The 14,877-nt window shown below is 51.0% G+C and overlaps 1 protein-coding gene across 11 annotated transcripts; it reads left to right on the top strand.

Annotated features, from left to right (window-relative positions):
- The first annotated feature begins 1,413 nt into the window (after positions 1 to 1,413).
- Positions 1,414 to 11,630, top strand: SIGLEC10 (sialic acid binding Ig like lectin 10). Of its 11 annotated transcripts, none has more exons than XM_064489727.1 (13): positions 1,417 to 1,813; positions 2,098 to 2,198; positions 2,683 to 4,034; positions 4,693 to 4,967; positions 5,054 to 5,437; positions 5,589 to 5,873; positions 6,186 to 6,587; positions 7,860 to 7,907; positions 8,039 to 8,296; positions 8,382 to 8,666; positions 8,981 to 9,062; positions 9,161 to 9,329; positions 10,895 to 11,630. In XM_064489727.1, exons 4-13 carry the CDS (start codon positions 4,844 to 4,846, stop codon positions 11,159 to 11,161), a joined length of 2,304 nt encoding a protein of 767 aa, XP_064345797.1. In that variant the 5' UTR covers positions 1,417 to 1,813; positions 2,098 to 2,198; positions 2,683 to 4,034; positions 4,693 to 4,843; the 3' UTR covers positions 11,162 to 11,630. The 11 variants fall into 11 exon arrangements, 9 of the variants coding, with proteins under 9 accessions (XP_064345800.1, XP_064345799.1, XP_064345797.1 ...); XM_064489728.1 differs by having other exon boundaries at positions 1,417 to 2,198; positions 2,683 to 2,771; positions 2,881 to 4,034; XM_064489724.1 differs by having other exon boundaries at positions 2,098 to 4,034.
- The last annotated feature ends 3,247 nt before the right edge of the window (positions 11,631 to 14,877 follow it).

Genomic DNA, 14,877 nt, shown 5'->3' with positions numbered 1-14,877 from the left:
TATCTACAAATCTCAAACTCACAATTTATCCCTTCCTACCACCTTCCCCCTGATAGCTATAAGTTTGTTTTCTATGTGTGATAGTCTATTTCTGGTTTGCAAATAAGTTCATTTGTATCTTTTTTTTTTTTTTTTAGATTCCACATAGAAGTGATATCATATGGTATTTTTTTCTCTGTTTGACATACTTCACTTAGAATGATGATCTCCAGGTCCATCCATGTTGCAGCAAATGGCATTATTTCATTCTTTTTCTATGGCTGAATAGTATTTCATTGTATATATATACCACATCTTCTTTATCTAATTGTCGATGGACGTTTAGGGTATTTCCACGTCTTGGCTATTGTAAATAGTGCTGCTATGAACATTGGGGTGCATGTGTCTTTTCGAATTAGAATTTTCTCTGGATAAGATATTGAAGTGATTTAAATTTGAGGAAGGGTGAGTTTGCAGTGAGGGAAGTGGGATGATTGCGGTGACAGATTACTTTGATACGCTTCCCCTGGCAGAAACCAGTTTGTACTGCAGTGCAATGAAAAGGGCAGAATCATGATTTGTAAGTGCAGTGAGAATGCATGCAGCCTTTTTGGACGAGCAACATTTTCAAATGTGTCCAGAATCTGAGAAATATCCCCTGTAGAAGGGCAGTCGGATCAAAACTCTGGACAGCACGGATCCTGGTGACTGGGGCACAAGGGTCAGTCTATGCTAGGGAAATGGAGCGCCCCCTGGAGGCAGAATTCTGAACTGCAGCACGAGCGCTATGCAAGGGAACTGGGACAGGTGCATCCAGAGAAGACGCTGGTCAGGGAATGTCTTGATTACTCCCTTCCCCCAACAAAGGCTCCTCAGCACCTTGAGGGTCTCAACTACAGCCAGACCCGGACTCTTCATTCACCACTGGGATGCTTGCCTATTTGACCTTCACTCGTCCCTTCTCCTGAGTCCAGTCCTCAGACCCACACCCAGCACCGCTCCCAGGGCAGAATCCTGAACGGCCTACCTACCTGTCTACCTCTCTCCCCTCCGCCAACCTCTCCCACCTGATACCCACCCACCCCGATCTCACTTTCTCTCAGTATCTACCTTTGCCTTCTTCATGATCTCAGGGACAGAGACAGAGCATGTGCCCAACATCTGTTGAATGAGAAAGGGAGACCAGAGGCTTGGAGAGTTGTGTTTGCTTGTGGGGGGAGGGTAATTAGGTTTATTTATTTATTTAATTAAAAAACTTTTTTTCTTCTGAAGGACTATTTTGGAGGTGGAGGTAATTAGGGTAATTTATTTATTTTTATTTATTTTTTTGATGGAGGTACTGGTGATTGAACCCAGGACCTTGTGCATGCTAAGCATGCGCTCTACCACTGAGCTATACCCTCCCCTTTTTCCCAGACTGTTTTTTTTTTTTTTAAAGAATAAACTCAGAGAAAATCTGAGCACTCTTAGGCAGAGAAGATAGGTGTGAGGACGACCAAATAAGATTCTCAAGGACTCAGGTAGCGGCTAGTCTGTGGTCTGGCCAAGGGTGGGGGAACGGCGGCTTAAAGGAGAAGGCAATTGCGAAGTAGAGGGGGGAAGTGCTCTGGTCACATTGATGAAAAGTGGGAAGTTCAGAGGCCAACGAAATAATCAAAGACTCAGAAAAGTGCACAGATGGGGAAATGTTGGGACGACTTGGTTGTAAAGTCAGAAAAGACTTCTCAAAAGAGAGGTCTTTGAGCTGAGAAAGTGAGAAGGAACCAGCTACAGGAAGAACGTTCCTGCAAGACAGAACAGCAAGGGTCACATTCCCGAGGTGGAAACAAACTTGGTCGGTGTGAGAAACAAAGTGGGGATCGCTGGTGGGAATGCAGAAGTGAAGTGGGTTGAAAGCGAGTTTGGGGGTGGGTCATCGGGGGGTTACATCAGGTCAAGCTCCATAGGTTATGGTGAGGTTGCATTTTCTCCTAAATATAACGGGAGGACTTTGAGTAAGAGAGTGACTTGGTCTGATTTATATTTAAAAAGTAACCCTGGCTGCTGTGCTGAGAGGGCACTAGGGAGTAAGCAAAAATAGAAGCAGGGCTGATCATCAGTAGCTTTTGTCTCATTCAGATGTGGGATGATGGTGGCACGGACCTGGATAGTCATTCTCTGTCAAGGTGAATCTGTCAGCAGTATGGTGTCCTCTGTATGCTATGTGCAACCTGACTTCGGTAGGTGCCTTCACACAGACTGTGCAGATGGTGCCCCTGGACTTGAGCAAGATAGCAGCTCTAGGTGACACTGAAGCCAGAATGAAGTGTTTCGAGAAGGAGTGGGTGATTGAGCACATGAAATGCTACAGAGAGGGTGGCATCCAAGTGAGATGAGAGTAGAAAATCTCTGTGGGTTTTAGCCATTGGAGATCTTTGGTGATCTTGACAGAACAGTTTGAGTGATGGAGGGATGGAGGCACAATCAGACGAGGATGGGCAGGATGGTCAGTAATAAAGGTTGGGTCCTTGAAGAACCCTTCCTGTGAAGAGGGTGAACCCCTAAGAACCCTCAGGGTGTCCGGGAAAGCAGAGGAGGGGAGCTGATGGTCTCAGAACCACCTCCAGGAATGTCTTGGCAGCTGTCTCCAGAAGGGGAAGGTTTGGTCCACAAGTGGGGTCACTGAAGGGTCTCCTGGTGCCACTCTGTTTCCACCTCTCTCAGGCCACCTGGCTATGGACATAGAGCTGCCCAGCCATCCTCGCCTGGTTCAGGGGGCTTCCTCACCTCCACATCTCAGGATCAGCTCTCAGGTTTGAAGGCATATCTGATCCTGAGGGTGGCCCACATTCATCGATGTGGGGTGTGAGACCTCTGGGTTAGCCTGGAGGAAATGGGGAGTCACGGATTGGTATCTTTCAGCCCCAGGACAGCAGAGGGTCCTCTCTCCCTTTCCTGGCTGATGGGGCACCGTTTCTGTTGGAGAAACCCACAGGACTGAGACATCACTGCCCTCCTGGTTCCTGTTCCCGTGAGCCCCACAGAGGCACAGCGATGCTCAGAGGCAGAAGGGAGGCTGGGTCTGAGCTTTGGGGTTTGGGACCTCAGTTGTCAGCTCCTTAGGGCAAGTCCCCAGCTCCCTCCCTCTCACTCCTCCCTGGGAGAGGCCCTTCTCTTCCTCTGTGAACTGGACGATGGAGTGACGAGTGTGATGCCCTTGACGCTAGAGCTCCCCTGGTAGAGGGGAACCTGCTTTTCCCAGAGAAAGCCCAGGTTGGGCAGCAGGGACAGAGGATCAGAGTAAAGAGGAGGGTGGATGTTATGGGCTGTATTGTATCCCCCCTGTCCCCAAATTCACACATTGAAGTCTAACCTCCAGTATCTCAGAATGTGTGTTTGGAGATGGGGTCTTTTATTTTGCAAATTTTTCCCCATTCTGTGCGTTGTCCTTTTACTTTATTGATAATTGGAGATAGAGTCTTTAAAGAGATAATTCAGTTGAAGTGAGGTCGTAGGGTAGCATCCTAGTCTAATGCGACCGGGGTCCTTGTAAAGGACACAGACACACACACAGGGAAGCCCAGGTGAAGAGGCAGGGAGAAGACGGCCATCTCCACGTCAAGCAGAGGCCTTGGAAGAAACCAGCCCTGCTGACACCTTGATCTTGAGCTTGTGGCCTCCAGAACGGTGAAGTAATATGTTTCTGTGGTTTAAGCTGCTCATTCAGTAGTGTTTAATTATGGCAGCCCGAGCAGACTAATACAGTGGATTCGAGGACGGAAACAGCTTCAGGTAACTTCCTCCAGGGGGCCCCTCCTGACTTCCCCTGGGCCCGTCAGGAACATCTGTCTGGGCAGGTGGGGGGTGGGGCATTTATGAGCACCTGGTGTCTGTCTGTTTCTAAGGAACTTCATTTACCAGGCTGGATCCCCATGAGGTCAGACACTGTGTCTGATTTACCTACATACCCTCCCCTAGATGGCTTGACTCCTGCTGCACACAAGGTCCCAGGGGCATGGAGGTCGAGCGGGCAAGCCCAGTGTCTCACAGTGGCCGAAACAGAGCGTTATTTCAAGGTGAGGGGAACAACAGTCAACTTCTGGGGGAGTTTATCCTGCCCACTCCATGACCCCCTCCCCTTGCATTACCCAAAACTCCCACCGTCAGCATCACCTCTGGATGTTTGTGTTCTTAGCACAACGGGTGTTACAAGTGTGTGTCGTCCAACTGTGTGACGGAAGAAGAGGAGACTGGGAAGCAGATTAAGGGCTTGGAGGGTGGCTGCTCCTGGGTGACCATGTGTGGGAGAGCCCACCAGCGAGGGTGAAGGGGTGGGACTGAGACTAGCCTAGGGTGGCCACATTTTGCCAATAAAAATGCAAGCTGCCCTGTTAACTTTGCATTGCAGATCTAAACAACGAATCATTTTAGCACATCTGCATGCAATACTGGGGACAGACTTATACTGGGGAAAAAAAAGTATGATTTATCTGAAAGCCAATTTTAACTGAGCATCCTGCCTTTGACCTGGCGAGAGCAGCCCTATGCCACCCCCAACCTTCCTTCCCAGAAATCCACCCTGCCTTGCACCCGCCCCCACCACCAGGGCCACCTGGGGACTTTCACTTCTGCTTCTCCAACGACCTAGAGCCCAGTGGGAGAGCCCCCACCTTCCACCCACCTAGAGCCAAGCCCCAAGGCCAGATACAGACCTTCCACTCCCTCCCTCCCCAGGAGATGACTCGGAAGGAGACCAGCTCAGCGAGCCCCAGCGCCAGGCAGGCCCCCTAGGAAAGAATGAGTTCAAATGGGCCAGATGGGGCTGAGGAGAGTTATGGAGAAGAGGAGAGGGAGTCTGTGGGCCTGAGCATCAGAAGCTCATTTCATGCATCAGTACCCCCCGGGGCTCAGCTTCCGCCTTCTGCCAGTGCCTAAGGCCAGCCACAGCGTCCTGCCCCAGAGCGGGTCCAAGATGCTCCTGCCACTACTCGTGGCCGTGCTGTGGGGCGGTGAGTGGATGGCGGGGCCGGCAGGGGTCCGGGTTGGGGGCTGGTGTGGGGCTGGGATTACAGCTTGAGCCTCTGACTCCCCCCAGGGTCAGGGGCTCTGTACCCCAAATTCCAGCTGCAAGTGCCGAAGTTCGTGAGTGTGCAGGAAGGCTTGTGCGTGGTCGTGTCCTGCTCCTTGATCACCTATCCTCCAAGAGGCTGGACTCACGCCACCCCAGCTCACGGCTACTGGTTCAGAGACCCGGCCAACACACACACTGATCCACCAGTGGCCACAAACAAGCCAGACCAAAAGGTGCGAAAAGACACCCAGGGCCGATTCCAGCTCCTTGGCAATCTCAGCCAGAGTTGCTCTTTGCTGATCAGAGACGTACAGATGGAGGACGCAGCATCGTACTTCTTTCGGTTGGAGAGAGGCAGTTATGTCCAATATAATTTCAAGGAGAACATGTTCTACCTAGAGGTGACAGGTATGGAACCAGCTTCAGCTGGAGTAGGGTGGGACATCCCCCTCCCCCTCCCTCGCCATCTTCTGCTTCTCAAACTGGGGAGGGACTATGGGGAATGGACCATGGGTGACCATCTGGGGCTCGGATCCCAGTCTCTGTCCCTCCATCCCAGCCCTGACACAGAAGCCAGAGGTCTACATACCAGAGACCCTAGAGCCTGGGCACCAGGTGACACTCATCTGTGTGTTTAACCGGATCATCGAGGAATGCCCAGCCCCTACTTTCTCCTGGACGGGGGCTGCCGTCTCCTCCCATGGGGCAGGGCCAAGGACCTCCTACTTCTCAGCGCTCACCCTCACACCCAGACCCCAGGATCACGGCACTGAGCTCACCTGTCGAGTGGACTTCTCCAGAAAGGGTGTGAGCACAGAGAAAACGGTCCGACTTAGCGTGGCCTGTGAGTTTGGTGGTGGGAGGGACATCAGGGTGTGCAAGCAGCATGGGGGATGGGGAGATGGGGCGATGCAGCGGGGCGATGCTGGGCACCTCTCAGGCCTCAGAGAGGAAGGCGTGGAGTCTCACGATGCTGCCCCCACCCTGGGAGGGGAGTGGGGGTGCCACCTGGTCCCCTGTCCACAAGCGCATCTTTGGCACTCATGTCTCTCGTCTTCCTGGAGGATGGTCACACTTTCTTTTCCCCAAGGGAGTTTTCTCTGGTGAGGAGGAAGTCAGCATTCCTCCCCAAAGCCAGCTCTCCATCTTGTTGCAGACGCCCCCAGGGACCTGGTTGTCAGCACTTCCCGGGCCAATGTGTCAGGTACCAAGGGCCTGTTGAAGGTGTCGGGGCGTGGGGGAATGGTGGTCCTCCTGCAGCCCTTCTGCTTTCTCTCTGCCTCTCTCTCTGCAGCCCTGGAGCTGTGGGGAAACAGCCCACATCTGGAAGTCCAGAAAGGCCAGTTCCTGCGGCTGCTCTGTGCCGCTGATAGCCTGCCCCTCGCCACCCTGAGCTGGGCCCTGGAGGACAGAGTCCTCTCTTGGTCCCACCCCTCCGGCTCCAGAACCCTGGAGCTGGTGCTGCCCGGGGTGAAGGCTGAGGATGCAGGCCGCTACACCTGCCAAGCCGAGAACAGGCTTGGCGCTCAGAGCCGCAGCCTGGACCTCTCTGTGCAGTGTGAGTGTGATCAGCTGGGACCTGGCTTCGGGAGGGGGAGACGTGAGGAGGAAAGGGACCCAGGACCGGGTCGCAGAGCTCTAGGGAGAACTAGAACCCTCCCCCCGCCCGGGGCCTAAGGGATTAAGGTTTCCAATTCCAGCTGCGATGTGGGAGATTTTCCCACACCACCAAGCAATGCTCCAACATCAGCAGCATGTCCTACAAGTCAGCTCAGTTCTGACTCTGTCTACCTGGAGAGAGCATCAGGTCCCGCAGGGGAAGAGCTCGGTCCCATGAGACTGGCCCCGCCCCCATTTCAGAGCCGGTTGCAAGTTCAGGTTGTCCCCTGTGCTTCAGACCGACCAGCAACAGGCTGGAGATATTCCCATGACCTCCTCCTTGTTCGATCACTTGCCTGGAGCAGCACGCAGAACCCAGAGGAGGGGAGGAGGTGCGGCAGAGCTCAGCGGTAGAGTGTGTGCTTAGCATGCCTGAGGTCCTGAGTTCAAGCCCTAGTACCTCAATTTAAAAAAATTAAATTTAAACTGCAAAAAATAAAACCAACTCAGGGAAGCATTTTACTTACTAGATCACTAGTTTATTATAAAAGAATATAACTCAGGAACAGCCAAATGGAAGAGAGGCATAGGGCAAGATACAGGGAAGGGGCACCTAACTTCCACGCCCTCTCCGCGGGCACCACTCTCCCCAAATCTCCATGTGTTCAGCAACCAGGAAGCTCTCCAAACCCCATCTTGGGGAAGGCAGTTTATGAAGGCTTCATTTCATAGGCGTGATTGATTAAATCATTGGCCATCGGTGACTGAACTCAGCTCCAGCCCCTCTCCCCTCCTCAGAGGTCAGGGCACGGCTGGAAGTTCTAACCCTCTAATCACTGGTTGGTTGCCCTGGCAACCAGCCCGCTCCCCCACCCTAGGTGCTTCCAAAGTCACCTTATTAACATAAACTCAGGGGTGATTGCAAGGGGTTTGTTATGAATAACAAGAGGCTTTTATCACTCTTACCGACCACTCAGGAACTCCGAGAGTTTTAGAAGCTCTGTGCCAGGAATAGGGACAAAGACCAAATATCTATTTCTATTCTAAATCACAATGTCGTAGGGACCCTCCCTTCCCACCAGCCTGTTCCCTTGGGTCTCTCAGCACTGAGTCATTCTGTGGGTGAGTCAGTCCTCCCGCCCCCTCCCAGCCCTTCATCCCCAGGGACGTTCACTTTGCCCAGACCGAAAGTCCCGGCCACTTTAGAGCCAGCGCCCTATCTCTGTTTCAGATGCCCCAGAGAACCTGAGAGTGGTGGTCTCCCAAGCAAACAGGACAGGTAGGAAAGGGGGACAGAGGAACCAGGGCATCTCAGTGCCAAATTGGGGGCCCAGGCATCTGGAATATCGGCAGGCGAGGGGGTCCCCTTACCCTCAGCTGTGCATCTGTCCTGCCTCTCCCCCACCTCAGTCCTGGAAAACTTCAGGAATGGCACATCCCTTGTGGTCCTGGAGGGCCAAAGCCTGCGTCTGCTCTGTGTCACTCACAGCAACCCCCCAGCCCGGCTGAGCTGGGCCCGAGGGGGACAGACTCTGAGCCCCTCCCAGCCCTCAGACCCTGGGGTCCTGGAACTGCCTCAGATACAAACAGAGCACGAAGGAGAATTCACCTGCCAAGCTCAGAACCCGCTGGGCTCCCAGTATCTCTCTCTGAGCCTCTCTGTGGTCTGTGAGTGTGGGGACCACTGGGGGCAGGACACCTGGGTCCAGGGGAGGGAAGAGGGACCGCTGACCCTTCTCCTCCCTCCCCACAGACCCCCCACAGCTGTTGGGACCCTCCTGCTCCTGGGAGGACCAGGGTCTGCACTGCAGCTGCTCCTCCCGGGCCCAGCCGGCCCCCTCCCTGCGCTGGCGGCTAGGGGAGGGGCTGCTGGAGGGGACCTCCAGCAACGCCTCCTACATGGTCAACTCCAGCTCGGCTGGGCCCTGGGCCAACAGCTCCCTGAGCCTCAGTGAGGGGCTCAGCTCTGGCCTCAGCCTCAGCTGCGAGGCTCAGAATGTCCACGGGGCCCAGAGCGCCAGGGTCCTGCTGCTGCCAGGTCAGGGGGCAACTAGACGTCCCGTGGAGGCGGGGACTGAGCGGGGCAGGGACAGGGTTCCGTGTGTGGTTGGGGCAGGAGCTAGGAACTAGGACACCAGTGCCTATGGCTGGGGCTGCAGAGGGGGGACTTTAAATTGGAAAGCCTGACACCTGGGCTTGGGGTGCAGCGGAGTTCCCAAGAAGTCAATGGGAAGGGACTGCAGGTAAAACCTCTGGAATGGGAGCCGGCAGCCTGCGCGCCTAGTGGCGGGTGGACGCCAGGACCCGCGTGCACGGGAAAGGCTGAGAAGGCTGCGCGGTTTCCTTGTGCAGGTGAAAAGAAACTTCTCTCCAAGGGAGTGTTTGTAGCAATTGGCCTTATGACCCTCCTTTTCCTCTGCCTCATCCCGATCGCGTGAGTTAGGGGCGGGAGCAGGGACGGATGGAGGGTGGGAATCGGAGGTCCGGGAAAGGGGCGGGGCCAGGACCCACACCTGCGGGGTGTTTCCTCAGCGTGAAGACTTTGCGGAAGAAACGGACCCAGGCAGAGGTTCCGGCTCCGGCCCCGGCCGCCCCGGCGGCCCCGGCGGCCCCGGCCCCGGGAGAGACTCTGCGGTCCAGACTCTCACGGAGGAGCACGATTCTGGATTACATCAACGTGATCCCTAAACCTGGCCTCCTAGTGAGTGGTGCTTGTTCTTCCCCTTCTCTGACTCCTGTACCCGCTCCTCCCCAGCCCGGCCCCCACCCTTTGCCTGAGAGACATCACAGGGGAAATCTGGGTATAGGATTCAAATCCTGATTCTGGCACTTAACTATCTATGAGACCTTGACCAAATCACTCCCTGCCTCTATGCCTCCATTTCTTCCTCCTAGAGACTTGGTTTGAGGATTATGACATCTGTTAGTGCTCAATATGTAGCAGCTGTTCCATTACCACCACCAAGGACATTACTAATTATAATTAATGGTGTCACAGTGATTAATATCACTGAGAGGCAGTATGTCCTGGTGTTGATTAAGGGCAGGGCTCTGAAGTCTGCCTGCCTGGGTTAATTCCTGCTTTCGTTGCTGTGTGTTCTGGGACAAGTCACTTAACTTCTCTGTGCCTCAGTTTCTTTAACTGTAAAATGGGAATAATAATCATACCAATCACCTAGGATCATTCTAGATATATTCAACATCTTCATTTTTTACCTGTAAAACATTTAGAATAGTACCTGGCACCTAGCAAATGTTCAATAAATGCTGGATATATTCAGGAGAGAACATATATATGCTGACGAATCCAAAATTTATGTCTTCCAGACTCACCCTTGAACTTGAGACTCATAGCCAACTGTCTAGGTAGCTTCTCCATCCGGGTGTCTAATAGGCATCTCAAACTTAGCCTGTCCAAAACCAAACTGAGTACCACTTAACCCTTCTCCTTCATCCTCTGCATCTCAGCAAACAGCACCTGGCTGTTTGAGCCTAAAGCCTTAAATCATCTCTTATTCCTCTTTCCTCTGTCACCCCACAATCAATCCATCAGCAAATCTCTAAAATCCATTCAAGCCACTTCTCCCCCCTTCTCCCTAGTCTGCGCGCCAACAGCTCTCACCTGGACACCATGGCCACCTTCTGTGTGTCCTCTCAGCTTCCACTCTTGCCTGTTCATCAGGTCAAGTTCTCTCTATCTGATATCATTTTGAAACCCAAATAGGTACATCTCCCCCCACGAATACTACTCAGCAATCAGAAGGGACAAATGATATATAGCTGGCTGGATAGAGCTTAGGGACCCCCCCAAAAAAAAGTGAAAAAAAAAAGAGCCAGTCTCAAATGGTCGCATACACAGGATTCCAAGTATATAACACTCTCAAATGACAAGATTGTAGAGACGGAGAACAGGTTAGTAGTGGCAAGGGGTTCGGGATGGAAAGAGCTCTTTGTGGTGATGGAACATTTCTGTATCTTGCGGTGGTGGTTACACCAGTCTGCCCGCCTTAGTTTGCTAGGGTGGCCATAGCAGAGAACCACAGGCCGGCAGGCTTAAACAATACACTTGTGGGGTTTTTTTTTTTTTTTAATGTGTTTATGTTTATTCCTGCCCCGGGAGGGAAGGCCAGCCCCGAGAGGGCAGGGACTTTGTTTTACTGACTGCCTGATGTGATCCCAGTTCCTCAACCAGTGCCTGGTGGGTGGTAGGTGTTCAAGCATCTGTTGAAGGGATGAGTGAACGAGTGATGGTCATCTTTCTCTTAGGCTCAGAAACGGAAAGCCAATCCAAGCAGTCCTTCCCGGCCCCCTCCGCCAGATGCTCACCCCCAGGAATCCAGGCATAAGCAGAAGCAGCCCTATTATGTTTCCTACAGTTGTCCAGGACCCAAAGCCTCCACTCAAGATGCAGACTATGAGAACAACCAAGAGGAGCTCCATTATGCTGTCCTCAACTTTCCAGGCCACAGGCCCTGGGAGACTCAGGGGTCCAAGGATGCCCACTCGGACTATGCAGAAATCCAGCTCCATTGAGGGTCGGCTGGGCTGTAAGACTGGGATCCAGGCCAGGGAGAAAGGGAGAGCACCTGAGAAGAACTGTAGTGTCTCCTTTTCTCTCTTTAATCCTCAAGGCTGACTCATCCCATCCCAGACCCTAGCATTTTGGACCAGCTTGACAAAACTCTCCAGAGTGGCTTTCTGCAAATAACACTATTCTGAGCAGCAAGGAAAAGCTTTTCCTCTGACAAACCCAGGCCTCACCCTTGCTGGTGACTCACAGTCTCAGTTTCTCAAAGGTGGGAGGGCCTTTAAAGATCATCTTTGTGAGGTTGGCAAGCCAACCTCGCAGGTCAGGTCTGGCCTGTTTCCATGCCAACTGTGAGCCAAGAGGGTTTTTTACATTTTACATGGTGAGGGGGAAAAAATAGAATGTTTTGTGATGCATGGAAATGACATGAAATTCAAATTGCAGTGTCTTTAAATAAAGCTTTATTGGAACACAGCCATGCTCATTCTTTATACTCTCCCCCCTCCCACCAGGGTTCCTTTATACAGATCTTATCTCCATTATACAGTTGGGTAAACTGAATCATGAAAAGGTTACAGACATATCCAAAGCCACATGATTAGTAAGATTCAATTCTAGAGCCCAGGCTTTTGGTCACAACCCTATATTGGCTCCTGGTGGCTTGATGAGCAGAGCGGGCCTGATAAGGGGTTCTGGCAGGTGCAGTATATGGAAAGGACAAAGCACTCACGCTTGTGTCCAGATTCCACCACTTACTAACCAGAGTAAGTGTAGGCAAGTGACTTTCCCTCTCGGAGCCTCGATTTCCCCAAGTGTTAAGATGAAGGCAGTGGGGGAGGGGATAGCTCAAGGGGTCGAGCACATGCTTAGCATGCATGAGGTCCTGGGTTCAGTCCCCAGTACCGCCTCCGAACATAAATAAGTAAATAAGCCTGATTATCTACCCCACTAACAAAAATTTTTTTAATTTAAAAAATATTAGCTATATTCCCTGTGTTACCCAGTACATCCTGGCTGATTATTTATTTTACACTCTGTATTTTGCGGTCAAATGCTCTACCACTTACACCCGGTAGTTTGAACAACTGCCTCATCTTATAGGTGGGGTGCTTAGGGAGGGACAGGGTCTCGCCTAAGGTCACATAACAAAATAGCAGAAGTGAAATTCAAACTCAGATAGGACCCAAAAGTGATGAGCGCTGCAGGTCCCCAAATTCCTTTTAATAGACTCGGAGTGGGGAGGATGCTGGTGGGGTCTCTGTTTCCCTCCCTCTGCCCCTGCATCTTGCATGAGAACAATCCTTCAAAGTTTGTTTGACCTGGGAGATTGTGGGACTGTGTTGCTAAGGCACCAGGTTTGGTCAGGGGTCAATAACTGTGAAATATGTGTGTTAAGGTCTTGACTTCTGCAATAACGGCTTGGGACTTGGAGGGAGGGGGGAGGGAGAGTATTGCAGTCCAGTCCTCTTGGGGAAAGGCGTGTGTGGATGAACACAGCTACAGAAAGGACAGGCTGGGAGTCAGCTGACTTGGACTTTCTGCACTGCCAGATACTCTTTATAGCCAGTTAACTGGAGACTATCAACTCCAGGAGGTATACTACAAAATGATTCTACATTTCTGATTTCTGACTTAATCATGCTCTGTCAAAATTTTTCTCATCCCCTAACAGGATCTTGGACATTCTGCAACTCTCCAGTCAGCTCTGATTATTAAAACTCAGCCTGGCCTTAAATCTTCACCTCAAACTCAGTTCAGATCTCATCTCCAGCCAGTGGAGGTTTAAGCTGGGACTGGACCCCTTGGAAAAGAGAGGGAGACCAGTTGTTCCTGACATACCCCCAGTTTCCCAAAGTATTGGGGCCTAGAGAAGGGACAGGTTTGGGGACAAGTGACTCAACCTAACTGGTCACAGTAGTGGCCTCTTGTTGGCTGAAGCTGCTTCTCTGGCTAACCCTGGCTGGGACTCTGAGTGGCAGGTATCAAAACACTAGGTCTCTTGTGGAGCAAAAATGTGAGGCCTTGGGTGGGTGAGTCCGATGAGATTTCTTGGATTTTTTTCTATTTTTCCCCCACCTTGGGATGCTAGGCACCTTGGTTTTTTTTTTTTTTTTAAAGTATAGTTGGTTTACAAGGATGTGTTAATTTCTGGTGGACAGCAGAGTGATTCAGATATATATTTATATTCTTTTTCAGATTCTTTTCCATTATAGGTTACTACAAGATACTGAATACAGTTCCCTGTGCTATACAGTAGGTCCTTATTGTTTATCTATTTCATACATAGTAGTTTGCATTTGCTAATCCCAAAGTCCTAATTTATGCCTCTCCCTCTTCCCATTTTGTAACCATAAATTTGTTTTCTATGTCTGCGAGTCTGTTTCCATTTTGTAAATCAGTTCATTTGTGTCATATTTTAGATTGCACATATAAGTGATAACAGGGTATTTGGCTTTCTCTGACTTCACTTCACTCAGTACGATAATCTCTAGGTCCATCCATGTGGCTGCAAATGGCATTATTTCATTCTTTTTTTATGGCTGAGTAGTATCTCAGTGCACACACATATATATATACCACAACTTCTTTATCCAGTCATCTGTCGATGGATATTTAGGTTGTTTCCGTGTCTTGGCTGTTGTATATAGTGCTTCTGTGAACACTGGGGTGTGTGAATCTTTTCTAATTAATGGAGCTCTCTGTTTCTTGGCAGGAGAGTTGAGACCCTGCTCTACCACACTGTAAGGGAGAACACGCCTGTGTGTTTCTCCTTTACTGTCACACTGCCACACGGTTTTAAATACCAAACACAAGGAGCACTTTTAAAATCTGTTAAAAAGATTATGAGAATTTAAATGAGTTCATGCAAGTGAACGTGTCTAAGTGATCTTTAGTCCTTCGGCCTCCAGACTCTCAAAGCTGGTGGTTGGAAGAAAAGGGGGAACCTAGAAAGAGGCCTTGAAAGTGAAGTTCTTGATGGAGACAGTGATGCTGGGCCTTTGGGGAGTGTGTAAAAGGAAGAAGCCCTTGGGGTGAGGAAAACCTCCGAGGCTGAGGGAGACCCTAAAGATCACCGTCTGAACCTAGAAAGTAATTTCTGCTCTGAGGCTGAAGGGACCGTCACTGAGTTGGAGGTGCTGTGTGGGGAAGTTCTCAAAATGTGGGGAAGCCCTGAAAGTGACCAGGCAACCCACTGAATGCAGGTGACTCTGAAAATGGAAGATGAAAACGAGGATTGTTCCAAGTGTATGTCAAAGGGGGATGGGGCAATTCCAAAGGAAGGAGAGGCCCAGGGGATAATCCCTGAATTTTTAGTCCTCTGGACAATGAAGAGAGGCGGCTAACTGTGAGAGGGGAGTACATGAAAAGGAAGAGTAAGGTTCACAGGGCAGGGATGACCCCTTTATGGTGGACGTCCTGGGGGTATCCTGAGTGTGAAGGAGCTGGCAGTGAGGGGGGGAGACCTTAGGGAGACAGTGGGATGCCTAAGGGGTAAGGAACTCAGCAGAGGAGGAACTGGCAGAGAACACCCTCAGGCGGGGGTATTTGAGAGGGTGGGGGTGGCTTAAGGACAACCTCCTAAATTTCAAAAGAATCCATTAAAAAACCTGAATGAAAAAGAATATGAAAACAAATATATGTACATATATGTATGACTGAACTATAATGCTGTACACCAGAAATTCACACATTATAAAGTGACTCTACTTCAATTAAAAAA

Source organism: Camelus dromedarius, chromosome 9 (assembly GCF_036321535.1).
Source record: "Camelus dromedarius isolate mCamDro1 chromosome 9, mCamDro1.pat, whole genome shotgun sequence".
NCBI lineage: Eukaryota > Metazoa > Chordata > Mammalia > Artiodactyla > Camelidae > Camelus > Camelus dromedarius.
The sequence above is the reverse complement of the archived record's forward strand: the minus strand, read 5'-3'. Positions and strand labels throughout refer to the sequence as shown.